At 33.6% G+C, this 14,904-nt stretch overlaps 1 protein-coding gene across 1 annotated transcript; it reads right to left on the reverse strand.

Annotated features, from left to right (window-relative positions):
• Positions 1-11,886: 11,886 nt before the first annotated feature.
• LOC121416702 lies at positions 11,887-14,448 on the reverse strand. Its single transcript, XM_041610168.1, has 2 exons — positions 14,362-14,448; positions 11,887-13,850 (listed from the first exon to the last, which is right to left on the reverse strand). Exon 2 carries the CDS (start codon positions 13,830-13,832, stop codon positions 12,024-12,026), a length of 1,809 nt encoding a protein of 602 aa, XP_041466102.1. The 5' UTR covers positions 13,833-13,850; positions 14,362-14,448; the 3' UTR covers positions 11,887-12,023.
• Between the last annotated feature and the right edge of the window lie 456 nt (positions 14,449-14,904).

Raw genomic sequence — 14,904 nt, forward strand, 5'->3', positions numbered from 1 at the left:
ATATTATTGTTTAACTGATACATGAATTGACCTAAATTATATTGGTACAGTGTTTTATTCTTAGAATGTTATTGTTTAAAAACAACTCATCTGTGTGAGATCTCCAGGACAAGTTGAAAATAACACGCAATGCCTTCTTTTGTAAAAGCAATATTCTATCTAGGTAGGTTGAGTGTGTGTTTCCCAAAACAATTGCTCCATAATTTAGATATGGTAAAATTGATGTTGAATAAAACATTTTTAGGGCGGAAGTTGGAAGAAAAAACTTAACTTTGTTGATAACACCAATATTGCGTGAAATTGTACGACATATAGAGTCAATATGCGATTTCCAAGATAATTTGTTGTGTATTATGAGGCCTAAAAATTTTGTTGTAGTAACAACTTCAATTTCTACATTGTCTAATTTGATATTAAATGGCAATTGTTCTAAAGAATTGCTAAAAAGCATGCATTTCGTTTTTTGAACATTAATTGACAATTTATTAGCCCTAATCCATTGTACCAATTTATCCAGTTCATTGTTCAGTACATTAATTAAAATATCATTAATTAAACAATCATAATTGTTTCATTTTTTAAATAAATGTATATAAATGAAATCAGTTGTCAATCCGATTGTTTTAGTTTTTGGTTAAACCATTTTTTAGAATTAACCTAATTTTTTTGTAATGAAATACAAAAAAAACCAAGTGTGGAAATGACATCATCAGCCTACCTAATGAATAGTCATAAAGACATGCCTAGAACGGTTTCACCATAATAATGAAAATCTTTAGAATTCAATAACTTCAGCATTTTCAGCATTCTGCTCTGTGAATTGTACAGTGCGTATCAAAAAAAAGTTTACACTTTGAAAAATCCCTGGGAATTAAAAAATATGCAACATGTGGGTAATTTTTTCACATATATTCTTGGGTTTGGGTCTCATCTATTCAATGAAAGTAAAAGTTTTGAAAGAATGTTACATTTGAGTGAGCACTGTCCATTTTTGTAAAGCTCGCAGAAATCTGTTTGCGCAGAAATGCTCGTTTTCACGCTGTGTCGAGGGAAAAGGGCGAAATCAAACTTATCCTGCGAAACATTTCTCATACATTTCCCTTGCACTTTTAGTCAATGAAATAAAACGGATTCATTCAAGCCTTTTAGAACAATTTTGCCACCAAAATTGAAATTTCAACGCTTAATAAGCACAACCTTTACCCTTTTTGTGCCAGCTAGGTCTGAGGACATAACTGAATCTGACCAAAAGTTTATATCAGACATCTCCAGCATTTTTTCACTAAGTTTTTATCATTTAATGTGGGTTTACATTTCATTTTTCATTGAATACTTGCTTCTCCAGACATTTCCCTAGCTTGATAGTGATTTACAAAATGAAAATCAATCCTAAGCCATTTTATGTGGATAACAGCTCATTGTAAAGCAAATACCATCACGATGACCTTGATGTGTGGGGGAGTGGGGTGGGGCGCAATGCACTCTTCATAGTGTTTTGGGCAATGAAACAACTTTAAAAAGTAAAAGATACCTTCAAATCAATTTTATTAGCTAAATTCAAAGTTTTTTCCATGATTAAGGTCTACTTTTATTCGCATAACTATTTCAAAGTTCTGCGCAAATCATTTTTCACTAACTTTTCAAAAGTAAGTGGTGCTCACTCAAGCGGAAATATTTTTCGACAGTTATGTGGTCATTTGCTTGAATGGCTCTGTACCAATGGTAAAATGTGGAAAAATCTTCAGGATATTACAAATAAATAATTTTACAGGATTTTTTCTAAGTGTAAACTTTTTTTTGATACGCACTGTATAATCAGACTATAATGAGATATAAATATCTTTAGCCCTAAACATCCCTTTAAGCACTGAAAATGCTGATTATCCATTTGTTTAAATTCGTCAGGAAATTTAATGAATATCGACATAAATGGACTTTTTGAAAATGTTTATAATTTCTTTTAAGTCTTGAATATATTTTCATTTTGAAAAGCTTAGACATGTCGGTGATAATATATACATAATATAGTCATGAACGTTTTCATGTGTTCATTCAGATGGGGGCCGGGCGTAAGTACAGTGAAGACTGTTAGAAACTTACGATCATGAGAAAATCAAGAATATTCTTAGAACTCAGCAAAGACCCAATTACATTGTGCGATTTGCTGTGTATCTATTGTATTTTTATAGATATAAATCACACGAATCTTACATGAACTGATGTAAGTATTATTTTGACTTATCAATTACACATGATTCAGATTGCTCCTGCAACAATTTCTCTTGGATTTATTTTGTCTTAGGTTTAGTGTTGCAATGGGTTTTGTGTTAGGTTTAGACTAAGGTTTATGATAGTGTACAGTGTAATATCAAGGGTTGAAGTTGGTAATTCCATTAGTGTGTATTATCCAGAGCGGAGAAGTTGTCGCCGGAGAAAATGTCATGGAACCGGTCAAAATAATCAGTTGGTGAACATGTATCCGACCGATTAAATCGATCAGTATCGAGCAACTTACTCTATTGTTTCTTCAAAAAGATAATACCAATTCGATCTGCAAGATAAAGTATTAACGCAACGAAAACTCAGAAGAGCATATCCAGTAACGACACTGCGTGTTTCTTTGTCAAATCATATCGTACTTTAAGATTTATGAAGTCAAGATATGAAGAGTTAACATGCAAAAATGGACTAAACCCACTTTTGCTCATTTTTCACAAATCAAATCTATTGCACACTTCCTTTCCAGCGGCAAGTGAGGGCGATATCCAAGAACTTCAAATTAGAACATCGCTTCCAGATTTCCAGGGTAGGTGATGCACCTTCAAGAAGCTGGCGAGGTCTATTTGGTCTGTCTATTTGAAGACAACGTTTTTATAAAAAAAACATTGTTTCCATTCAGGAGGCCTTACGCTTAAGAGCCATCAAAAAGGTACCAGAAATGACAATAACAAATTCCCCTAGATATATTCAATTTGATACGAGCTTTTGATATTTACTATAATTATTATCATTTTTGTAATTTCAAGTTATTGCTCTATCAGGCAAATTTTCTACATGTAACTACGTAAGGAAAGAGAGAAGTACCATCATGTGTACGTTATACCTTGTATTCATTTGTTACCCATCGGGACTTTTCATGTAAAACATCGGACTCAATTCAATATACTTATAAAATCTTATAAAATATATTGCATTTTCATGATCTTTTTAACTGTAATTTTTGTTACCTAAGATTCTTAAACATCGTAGAAGAACTTCTAATCTATGGAAACATAGATTCATGAAGAAGAAAAAGACGATTCAGTCCCTTTTGCATGAAAACGGAAATTTCATTGCCAATTTTAATGGAATTCTTGAAGCTTTTTGGTATTTAGACTTCGATGTATCAGATGCATATCGTACATGTCTATATAAAACACCCCGCACATGACACCTTTACTTTCCTTTGAGTTGTCAATAAAAGTGTCATAATCACAAGCGAGCCTGTATTGTGTCGTCTTGATATTGTCTTTTCTACCCCCTTCTTGTCTGATAGCAATTACCTTTTCATAATAGGCTACATGTAGTTCAACCCGTAGAAGCTTTGTGGTATTTATTTGTCACAACAACTAACATATTCACACCAGTAGCATTAATAATTTACACCATTGCATAAAGAAATATGAAAATATGCACTTACTTTCAATATACCAAATTCCTTCCACCATAAATCAGATACAGCAACCTTTGCAGTTATAAAATGGTTGTTTGAAATGTAGAAGAAATTCAGCGAGAGGTTTAAAGGAAAAGAAAGTAGAAATAAAGTTTAAATTTCGGGAGTCACTCAAAGAGTTTCCCTTTAAAATTAGCTAGTGTAATAACTTTTGCATTTTTAATACCAATTTTTTTTAGTAATTACTTCTCTCGATTCCAATCCCGCCCGATTTGCACACACCCACACATCTTCTCTCTCCACTCTAGTAACATTCCCCCCTTCTGCATCTCTGTTCTTCATCTACATCTATATCTCTCTTGTGAACTCCATCCATCTTTCCTCTCTCTTTCTCCCCCCACACACACATACCCTCGCATGCTCATACAAACACACTCACACATCTTCTATCTCCACTCTAGTTACATTCTCCCATCCCCCTCCTTGTATCTCTGTCCTCCATCTACATCTATCTCTCTCTTTTGGACTCCCCTTCTTTTCTCACACCCACCCTCACATCCACTCACACACACACACCTCTCCACTCTAGTCATTCTTCTTTCACTTATTCACACTCTCTCTCTTTCTCTCATTTTTCGCCATATAAACTGTGATATGAATGATCATAACAGTGCACCTCTCTCTCTATCTCTCTCTCCCTCTCTGTATCATCATTAACCAATAGTAGTTTCTTTTAACTTAATGAATTAAATGAATCGTACGATCAATCACTTGAGGTTGCAGTATGTTGTTCGGAAATTGATTGGTTTCATAAACATATACCATAGATAACAGATACCTCAGACAAAAAAAAGCCGATCAGTGTAGTTTTATTTTTCACAAACGTTCAAAAGATTTCAGATATTATGGAACAAAGCAAACGATATTTATGTACATGTATGGCTGCGTTCAGCCATAAACATGATAAAGAAGTGATTTAACAACCGAGTCCAATGTACAACATCTACGATCAGTGGCCCGCTAACACAAATTTACGATCAATTATTGTTCCTTGTAAGTATTGATTCTGGTTGGTTCATTGTGATTATTATGAACAATTATGTACATTCAACCATGATCTTGATTTGCCATTGCCACTTACGATTGATCGCATATATTTTTGTGAAATGATGACCGATTTGGTTCCCAAATCCCGGAGGGGCCACTTACATTGATGAGTGGATACCATGCGCGACCAAAAAAACACGTAAAAAGGATGTCTTTTTCACGATAGGGCACGTTACGTACGTAACGTGATAAGGGTGTCAAAAATACAAAAATAATGAAAAAAGGGTATCTATTTCGCTAGGAAAATTATGTGTTTAGGGTCGAATTTGCGGGGATGATAAAACAAAATTAAATTGTTTTATAAAGGATGTCGTTTTTGCCCCAACACTTCGTGTTCAGAGTCTGATTTGCGCGAGGTGTAGAAGGTGGGGTCGTATAAGGTAAAGCCGACGACCGAAGGACCCGTAACAATAAAACATTCCTGTTCTTGTTTGGGGGTTCATTTCAGAAATATTTGCCAAGAGTATCGTTTTGTTCCCAATACTTGTTAAGGGTAGGGTTTCACACGCCAATACGTGTTAAGGGGTGCATTTTCAGAATATGGAAATTACGTGTTTAGGGTGCTTTTCGAGACCCCATGGTCGCGCATGGTATCCACTCGTGAATGGAAGTGCCCCCCCCCGGGTTCCAAATACAATACTCGTGCTCAAAGTGTGTGAACAATTGCTCCCAATAAGCAAAGATACTACAAGGGGAAGATCGGACAGTACATAGACCGCGTAATGAAACGCTTGGGAAGAGCGCCCCACAGCGTTGAGTAAGTAACGACCTTTTTTTTATCTTTGCGTATCGCGAGATAGTTGTGTACAAAACATATGAAATGGTGAAGGGTTGAAGGGATAGACTATTTTTACATTTCAAAAAAAAAATTTCTTCCAATTTTTCCCCCTTATATTTGAGATGAGTATATTTCAGATGTTTCTTGGTAAGAAAATATGGAAACATGTTCACGAGCCACTCTCTCATTTCCCCCATATGTTTTATACACAGTCGCGTGCCGATATGCGAAGGTTTACTTACTCAACGCTGTTGGGCGCCCTTCCCACAAGCATTTATCGAGCGTTTCAAAAAATCGCCGAAGTGTCTGATCTTCCCCTTGTATTATCTTTGCAATAAGCCAGTTCGTAGTTCCTTTCTGCGCATGATAAAAAAATAATAATAATAAAAAATAAAATAATAAAATAATAATAAAAAACGCGCCTCGGAATAGAATATTTCTAGATAGATGGCGCTATATAAATGCCTATTATTATTATTATTATGATCAAAAGATTCTGCCCATGATCAGAGGAAGGTCATTTGTGCTAAAATAACATGGTGGTTTAAAATCTAATGGGATAAGCACCAACTTTGATGTCTTGATTATTCATTTATTCTTTTGAATTGTGATTTTCATTTACCTCCAAAAACAAGAACAATGCGTCCACGAACGACTGGGTATTTCACAGTTTGCCAAGTACATTGTGCAACATGCTATGATATGCATTCAAAGTAGGAATGCAACAAACACATTCATTAAGTGTTCATCGGTCTGCTATTCTAGTCACCTGGTCTATTCAATTTCTTCATCCTGCTATGTAAGGCATGCTAACGTAATATCTTGCTTTGAAATCTGCCTATCATAATGAAAGAAATGAAAGGTCATGCATGTATGACCAAAATTGTCCCTGAAGTAACTACGAACTGGTCTATTATTGTTCGAAATCAGCTTGCTCAAAAATACACATTGACAAAAAAAAGGCAACAGACTTGATATAAAGCCAACCATTTCCAAAGGCAATAGATTACGCGCAACCGAATTAAAGTGAGAAAGAAAATAAAAGAAGTTATTAAAGTCAAAATTCTTTTGAAGCCATGTAGGTTCTCCGAAAGGCTAGAAATAAATGATAAATTTATCATTAAATGTTAGGTGGAAAGACATTAAATAAAACAATTTTTCATAGTTTGTAGCTTAAATGGCCAGCTACTAAAAACTTGCCTCATAGATAAACTGAAATGAATTTTCTAATTTTTTTAATTTACGATTCATAACGATTAAATATACAGTGGTGCTTACAAGTGAGTGAATCCCATCAGAAAGTACAATGGTGCACATGGATTGTTAACCAAACTATATTGAACGTTATATTTTGTCACCTGACTGCACAATAAAATATCTAAAAGATGGTAGAATTTGACAACTTTCAAATATATGTTCATTTTCTGGTGGATTCACAAACATTATAGCACCACTGTACTTCCTTTTATCAGATAATATATCGTATTAAGGAATAGTAATATTTACATCATGCGCTTTTCTTAAGAATGATACATTATAGGCTTCACATAAAACGTTGGACATAACATTAACACATTATATAATCATTTGATATATTTTATCAAAATTACATTGATAATTCTTTCTCATAGATACGGTATGGTGGTTTTAAAGTAGTTTTCTAAATGGGCAGCATTACTGTCGTTTGTATGCCTATTTCATCAAATATATAACGTAACAAAATTAATTCCAACCTATTGTAGATACAGTTGCTGAATATCTTATCCTTGAGGATATTTCTTTAAGGAAGACAACCAGAGGTACCAACATAAAAAAGAACATCAACGTCATTATTTTAAAAGCTAAAATTAATATCCTGGAGAGCATTACATTAAACTGATATTTAAGAAATCAATTTTTGCTAAAAACCATAAGCATTTTTATAATTTTCAGTACTTTTCTGCACGACGCTTTACTGACCAATAGGGTTCAACGTAATTCTTACCACGTGATCTTAGCACTATGCTGAAGATGAGTTTCAAATATGCTCAGGATAAGAGCGTTATCCTTATCATTGAATTAATTTTCAAATCAAACTCACAATAAGCATTGTGATTTCTAACAAATTGATAGATTATGAGGTCATGTAACATGATTTTCATACTATCATATCATTGAATACGTACAAACTAAAACCACTTGCGGAGAATGATTATCTCAACGACCCCCAAAATAGCTTCAATATTATTAACAGAATAAAGAATGAATTAATTCAACATTTCTACGCGCATAATGCTCGTTATCGTTCACCAAAAGTTAATAAAATGCAATCAATAACAACATTCTTTGTACAATTATATGTTATCTTTTAATAACAGATTATAATTTTTATACTAGTCATTGTATTTTGGGCCATCATCTACACCATTATCATTAATATTATCACCATCGTCATCATAATCATCATCACCATCATCATCATCATCATCACCATTACCATCGTCATCATAATCATCACCATCATCATCATCATCATCACCATTACCATCGTCATCATAATCATCACCATCATCATCATCATCATCATCATCACCATCACCATCGTCATCATAATCATCATCATAATCATTATCATCACCATCATCAACATGCCAGCCATCCATGCAACATAAAATAAACATGTGTAATATCCATATCTCCCTCTTTAATATGTATCGCGTATATTTATGTTCCATATCTGTATTTGCAATTAGCAGTGGACTTGTCACGCCAAGTTCCCTTAATCTGACTACGTTATTTACTTTATGTACACCGTTGAATTCATTCAATCTTGTATTACATTTTTTCCTTTCCTTGAATAAAGAATGACACCAACGGAAAATATTTTTAAATAAGGAAAACGCACTCGGCCGGTATTGAGGCTAAAAATGTGATACTTTGTGCGACGGCCTCCCTAATGTTTGCATTGAACAGGTCAAAATTAATAAATCTACATTGAATTGTATTCCAAACAATCTTGTCAGTGTTTTGCTCTTAGTTTGTTCGCTGATATAAACCCAATTGCTATTAGTACGACAAACAAATGTGATTGAAATAGAAATGTGACACAATGTTTAAATTAAAATTCTGGCAGGTTCATTATTGTTATGGAAGGAAGCTAAACCTTGTCCATGAACAGAATGCATATTTAATTAGCTTCGTGATGATTGCCAGCCAAATTGAAGGTGAATGATTCCAATCTATAATTTTAATATGTCTTTTTGTTCAATTTTACGATAAATCTCTGTATTTTATTTTAATTCTTCACTAAATCTATTCAGCCACTGCACTCAGTAGAATCTAATCAATATCTGCGCCTTCAAATCGTGAGTATATTTGGTTATCTATCTTTCAAATACCGGAAAATATGGAAATATAAAATATGGCATTATGCCATTATGACTTTATTTGTTTCGATTTCCTTTTATTTTTGCATTCACATCGGTATCAGAATGTCAAAATACATTTTTGTTGTATAATACCTTTAAGGTATTATATAACAAAAATTGTAGTATTATTCGTAATATAAGCATTGTAAACAAACATTTAAGAATTATTACAGATTTAAATTTAAAATTGGTCAAGGAAACAAAAAAGACATGTGAAGTGATAAATTATGTCCTTCGCAAGTCTAGGAAAAGACTTCCTTCATATATTTCATTCAATGGTCAAGAAATTCAAGATCCCAAAACTATTTATAATCACTTATACATGTTTTTTTTTCTGAATATTGGACAGGAAATAAGTAAATCATTACCCAATACTGATAATGACTTTGCCAAATTCTTGCCGATACCCTTTTCAAAATCTCTTTATTTCAAGCCGGTTACTGAGAGTGAAATTACAGATATTGTAAAAAAGTCAAAGGCTACAAATAGTTGTGGAATAGATGATATGAATCCTAGAGTATTAAAAAATGTTATTCATGTAATTTCAAAACCACTATGTCATATTTCAAATTCCTCTTTGCTATCTGGTGTTTTTCCACAGAAATTAAAAGTAGCTAAAGTAGTGCCCATACATAAAAAAAATGATATTCATAACATAGTACATTACCGACCAATATCAATTATCCCTTTCTTCTAAAAAATCTTTGAAAAAATTGTATATTCCTCTCAGTCACTATGTACTCATTGTTAATCTGGTTTCTTGAAGCATCTGTCTCCTTAAATGGCATTAACTGATTTATATGATTTTGTTGCCCATTCTATTAGTAAAAAAGAGCATACTATTGGAGTTTTCTCGGATTTAAAAAGGGCCTTTGACCCTATTGATTTTTCAACTACATTACACAAGCTTAAGTTTTATGGAATCAGAGGATTATCTTTATCTTGGTTTGATAATTATCTTTATGGTAGAAGTCAGTACATCCTGTATCAAAACACATTATCCGATTCACTAAACGTAACATGTGGCGTGCCGCAGGGCTCAATCCTCGGCGCCCTGTTGTTTTTACTATTTATTAACAATCGTCCTAATTGCTCTGATGAGTTGAAATTCATTTTGTTTGCCGATGATACCAACTTTTTTTATTAAAAAAAAATTACCTATTAATAAACAACAATTTAAATGACAAATTCATCAATGTTTCATACTGGTTTAAAGGGATGGTCCAGGCTGAAAGTATGTATAAATTAATAAATAGAGTAGAATTTACTGAGCAAATGCCGAAAATTTCATCAAAATCAAATAACAAAGTTATTGAATTTTAAACTTTAGCAATATTTTGTGAAAGTAGTCGTCATGAATATTCATTGGGTTGGCTGATGATATCACATCTCAACATGTTCTTTTGTATTTTATTATATGAAATTAGGTTTATTCAATCTTTTTCCTCTAAAAACTATGATTTTATGTAATAACATAAGAAAACGGAAAGTGGAGATGTGACATCATCAGCCCACCTAAGGAATATTCATGACGACTGTTTTCACAAAATATAGCTAAACTTTAAACTTCAATAACTTTGTTATTTGTTATCCGATTTTGATGAAATTTTCGGCTGTGAATTCTACAAATATAAATATTTTCCAGCCCGGACCATTCCTGTAATTGTAACAGATTATCATTGAATGCTGAAACGTCTAATTTAATCTACTTTCATAGTAAAATAAAATCAGTTCCATACAAATATTTCTGAACAACTGAAGGTATTAATGAACGGCAAGATTATCAGAGAGTCCACTCTGTTATTTTTTAGGTATTTTTGTAAATGAAAACATGACATGGACTGATCACATTATGTATATTGCAAATAAAGTTTCAAAGGGTGTTGGTATCATTGGTAAACTGCGAACAGTATTACCTAACATGCCTAAGAAAATATTGAGATTGCTTTACAATACATTTATTTTACCATTTTTGACTTACAGTAATGCTGTTTGGGAAAACACTTACAAATCTAAGTTGAAGTCCAATTTTCTTACAAAAATCACTCAAAATTCTTAACATTTATCAGTTGAATAGATATTGCATCTTGATTTTATTGTTCAAACATTAAATTGGGTTTTTACCTTGTTTACTTAATAATATGCTCTCATTAAATATGTCGGTAAATAACTATAATACAAGGAATAAAAATAAAATATCATTTATGGGCAGTCGAAAAATCATATCTGCTTTTTTCATTCAGTCACAAAGCACCAACAGTTTGGAATGACCTGCCAAGTGATATAACATCAATAAAGAATTATAATGCATTTATAATAAGCATACAAGAACATTTAATAATTCTTCAATTTGTGTAGATTTATTTTCCACCTTTTACCTTTGTGTAGGTATTGTTTGGTTTGCTTTTTCTTTATTATTTGATCTTGTGTTTTATTGTGGGCAAATAAGTTTCTTATATCTTACTTTGTCAATTATATTTTGTCTTATTCTTTTAGGGGAGGTTAACTAGACAAATTCTATTTTGGGTTTTTATAATTTCCCTATTTCCTCGGTTGTTTAAAATCTTAACTTTTTGTATACATATACATATTTTATGTGGAAGACTTTTGTAATCCATGTACATGAATATGGTTTACATTTTCTCAATTATTTACGTTTTTAATATTGTTATATTGTGATTTTTTAATTGGAAATAAATGAATTGAACTGAACTGAACAGACATTAACAAGATGTATTATGCATTTATAAAACAAAATTTCTTAAAGGATATTCCATCGGGGGCCTGTAGGCTCGATGATGATGACGGCCTCGTCATATTATATGCAATATGACCTTGCTAATAATATTTTCAACCAATGATGTAGAAACCTATTTCCACATGCACTATATACATGTTCTTGGATGCGGGAGTTTTTTTTAATAAATGCATATTGTTAACCGTGATGTTTAAAATGGGTCAGAGTTTTTAGGTCTTATTAGGCCTCACTGCTACAGATATTTCAATTATCGAAAAATGGTATTATTCTGGTCAGTGTGTCTCATATTCATTATAGTGAATGATCCCGACATATCATCGTTTAGAATGTGAGTCGCTTTTCGAAGACGAGAATACTATCTACATCACAAGCAATTATCTTGCCTGATGATGAGATCATTACACGAGATAATGAAAGGTGTTTGAACCTATCATCCTTATCAGTCAGTCTAATTAATAGAGGGAATGACGTCACTCTTCTCTTTTTCACTTCACTCCCTCTCATCACCTGATCAATCACACACGTCTTACACTTATCATCTGATGTCACAACGTAGAGGTCGTCTGTTATAGGATCAACACTGACATTATAGATGACATCACTGTGGGGGATTTCCCTTTGACCACCCTGTCTGTCTATGATTAGTACCTTCTTACCAGGAGGGTAAGGTTGAACGATGATGTGACCTGATGATAGCACACCTCGCATCACTACTTTCTGTTTACATTTGATGGTATTCACGATCTTACTATCAGCTGGGTTGATGACGTATATCTTAGACTGCTTCCACTCAGCAGCGATGATCATCCCATCACGGTCAACAGCTACATCCACCCAAGAGGTATCGTCCGTTGTGTTTCTTGGTATTGTGACGTCATTGATGTGCATCCATTGTCTGTCATACACACTGATGCATCCAGTCAAACATTTCCCTGTACAACCTTTACAGGCTCTACCACATATTATCTTGTCATCATTCAGCAATGTACAGGAGATAACACGTGATGCATCAGTACCTGTTATCACTCTCTGGATGTTTTTGGTGTTCATATCTAACATATATGTGTGGCTACCTAAAGCTCTGTCAGTGATGATCACATTACATTCATCTATGCAACCAAAAATCAGTGGGACTTTGATTTCATCTTTGACATTGATTGCATCACTAAGCATCCACTCGCCATCATACCCACCAATCCTACCATCATACTTCTCTCTCTCAACACCCTTCACAAACCTCACATCTGATATTCTATGAGTGGTCTGTTTCACATCATTCTTATAAAGGGGTTTCTTTAGTTTATCACTCACTGACATGTTCACACTATGACCGTCTTTAACAATGTTTTTATCGTCTTCTACTACTGTATCTATGGTCTGTATTGCATTCTCTATTGTTTTTGTGTCATCCTGCAATGATTTCATCAACTCTCTGATCTTCCTATCCTTCTCTTTAACAATGTTATCAATGTCTCTATGAAGAACATTCATCTTATTGTCCATGTGTCTTTGTCTAATCTGTGCATTTGTATGGATTAATTCAAGTTGTTTCTCTCTCTCTTCATTGTTCTTTCGAATCTTCTCATTAATCTTCATAATCTCTTCTTGAAGTACTTGATTCTGATCATCAAATTCTTGGTTGATTTTGTCAGCATCCATCTTCTCCTTGGCTTTATCTATGGTGATCGCCTCCTTGATTATCGAATTAACTCCATCTTTCAAAGCTTGTAGATGGGTGTCTGTGTCTTTCATACATTGGTTAATGTCATCTTCACATAGACGGCCTTCTTTCAATTTTTCCTTTGCCTTTTCGTTTAGAACCGTCAGCCTGCCCTTTATTTCTTTTATCGCGTCATCTATTTTTTGCGGTACGCAAGGATACCTGTGCCTATCTAAAGTGCACAAATGACACATTGGTTCGCCATGGCTTTTACAATATAATTTTACCTTTTCTTTATGTTCTTCACAATGAATATTTGGTACACCTCTTTTAACTCTTGCGATGCATCTTTCTTTAGAGGCGCAGTCATCACAGAGTCTCTTCTTCTCCTCCACGTAATACGTCACATCTGTCATTGATTGACACTCCTTTCCTTCACATTGTTGGTCTGGGGTGAAGTTAGTTGCCATGGTGATCAGAGTAGTGATCTGATGAAAATGAAAGACAAAAAATATTTCAAAAAGGGAAGATAGATTGAGAAAGAGAGAGAGAGAGACAGGGGGGGGGCAGATGGCGTGGTAAAGATTTATGAAGAGGGAGAGTTAGAGTGCAGGGAGAAAGAAAGCGTTCATTTTTTAAACAGATAAATAGAGGTGATTTTAAGAAAGGGGGGGGGGTGGTGGGGTAGAGGTGGAGGGAGGGAGACAGAGTAGCGGTTAAAGAAAAAAATAACGAACCAGAAAGAATCAAGGAGAATGAGAGTAAGAGTAGGAGAGAGAGAGAAAGATGAAAAAGTTAGAGAGAGAGAGAGAAGAGGGAGAGAGAGAAATAATAATTCATAGAAACTAATTTTTTCCTTTACTTTGCCAAATCCCTATTATTATCTTTTCTTAATCTTGAAATCTTCAAATTAACGATGACATAAATCACAAGAACAAATATTTCTGACTGTTGTGATAAAATGAGAAAAAAAAATATTTTCACAATGTGACATATTACCTGTTGTGGTAAGAGCTCTCTAAGATGCCATATTAATCAAATATTTGCCGAAGAGGGCGTGGTTTCTAATGCAGCAGAAGTTTGAAGGTGTAATCCAGGCTGAAAATGATATGATTTGAATAGAAAAAAAATGACAATATCAGACAATTATTACAATGAAAATAGGGAATATTAAAACTATGAATCCCTTCTCGGCATGGCTTTGTAAATATAAACCTCCCAACCGTCTGGTTGCTATTAACTTTGTTTTAAATTAAAACATTCAGTCAAATATTCACATTCGCTATTTAATATTCTGATTTTACTCAACTGCTATACACAGCACCAGCACCTGCACTTGCAATGCACCCACTTGGTCAGTAGATATCAATCTTAGTCACGAATCTTTTATGAGGCCGCCATCAATTCAAGCCTAACCGCTCACGATGGCGGTCTCCTGCGTTCATTTATTACATTATATGTATATGTTTACACTTATTAATTTATACTCACATCCTTATTTGTATTTGATTTGATTTGATTTGATTTATTGTTTTCTTCTGC

Source organism: Lytechinus variegatus, chromosome 6 (assembly GCF_018143015.1).
Source record: "Lytechinus variegatus isolate NC3 chromosome 6, Lvar_3.0, whole genome shotgun sequence".
NCBI classification, from domain to species: domain Eukaryota; kingdom Metazoa; phylum Echinodermata; class Echinoidea; order Temnopleuroida; family Toxopneustidae; genus Lytechinus; species Lytechinus variegatus.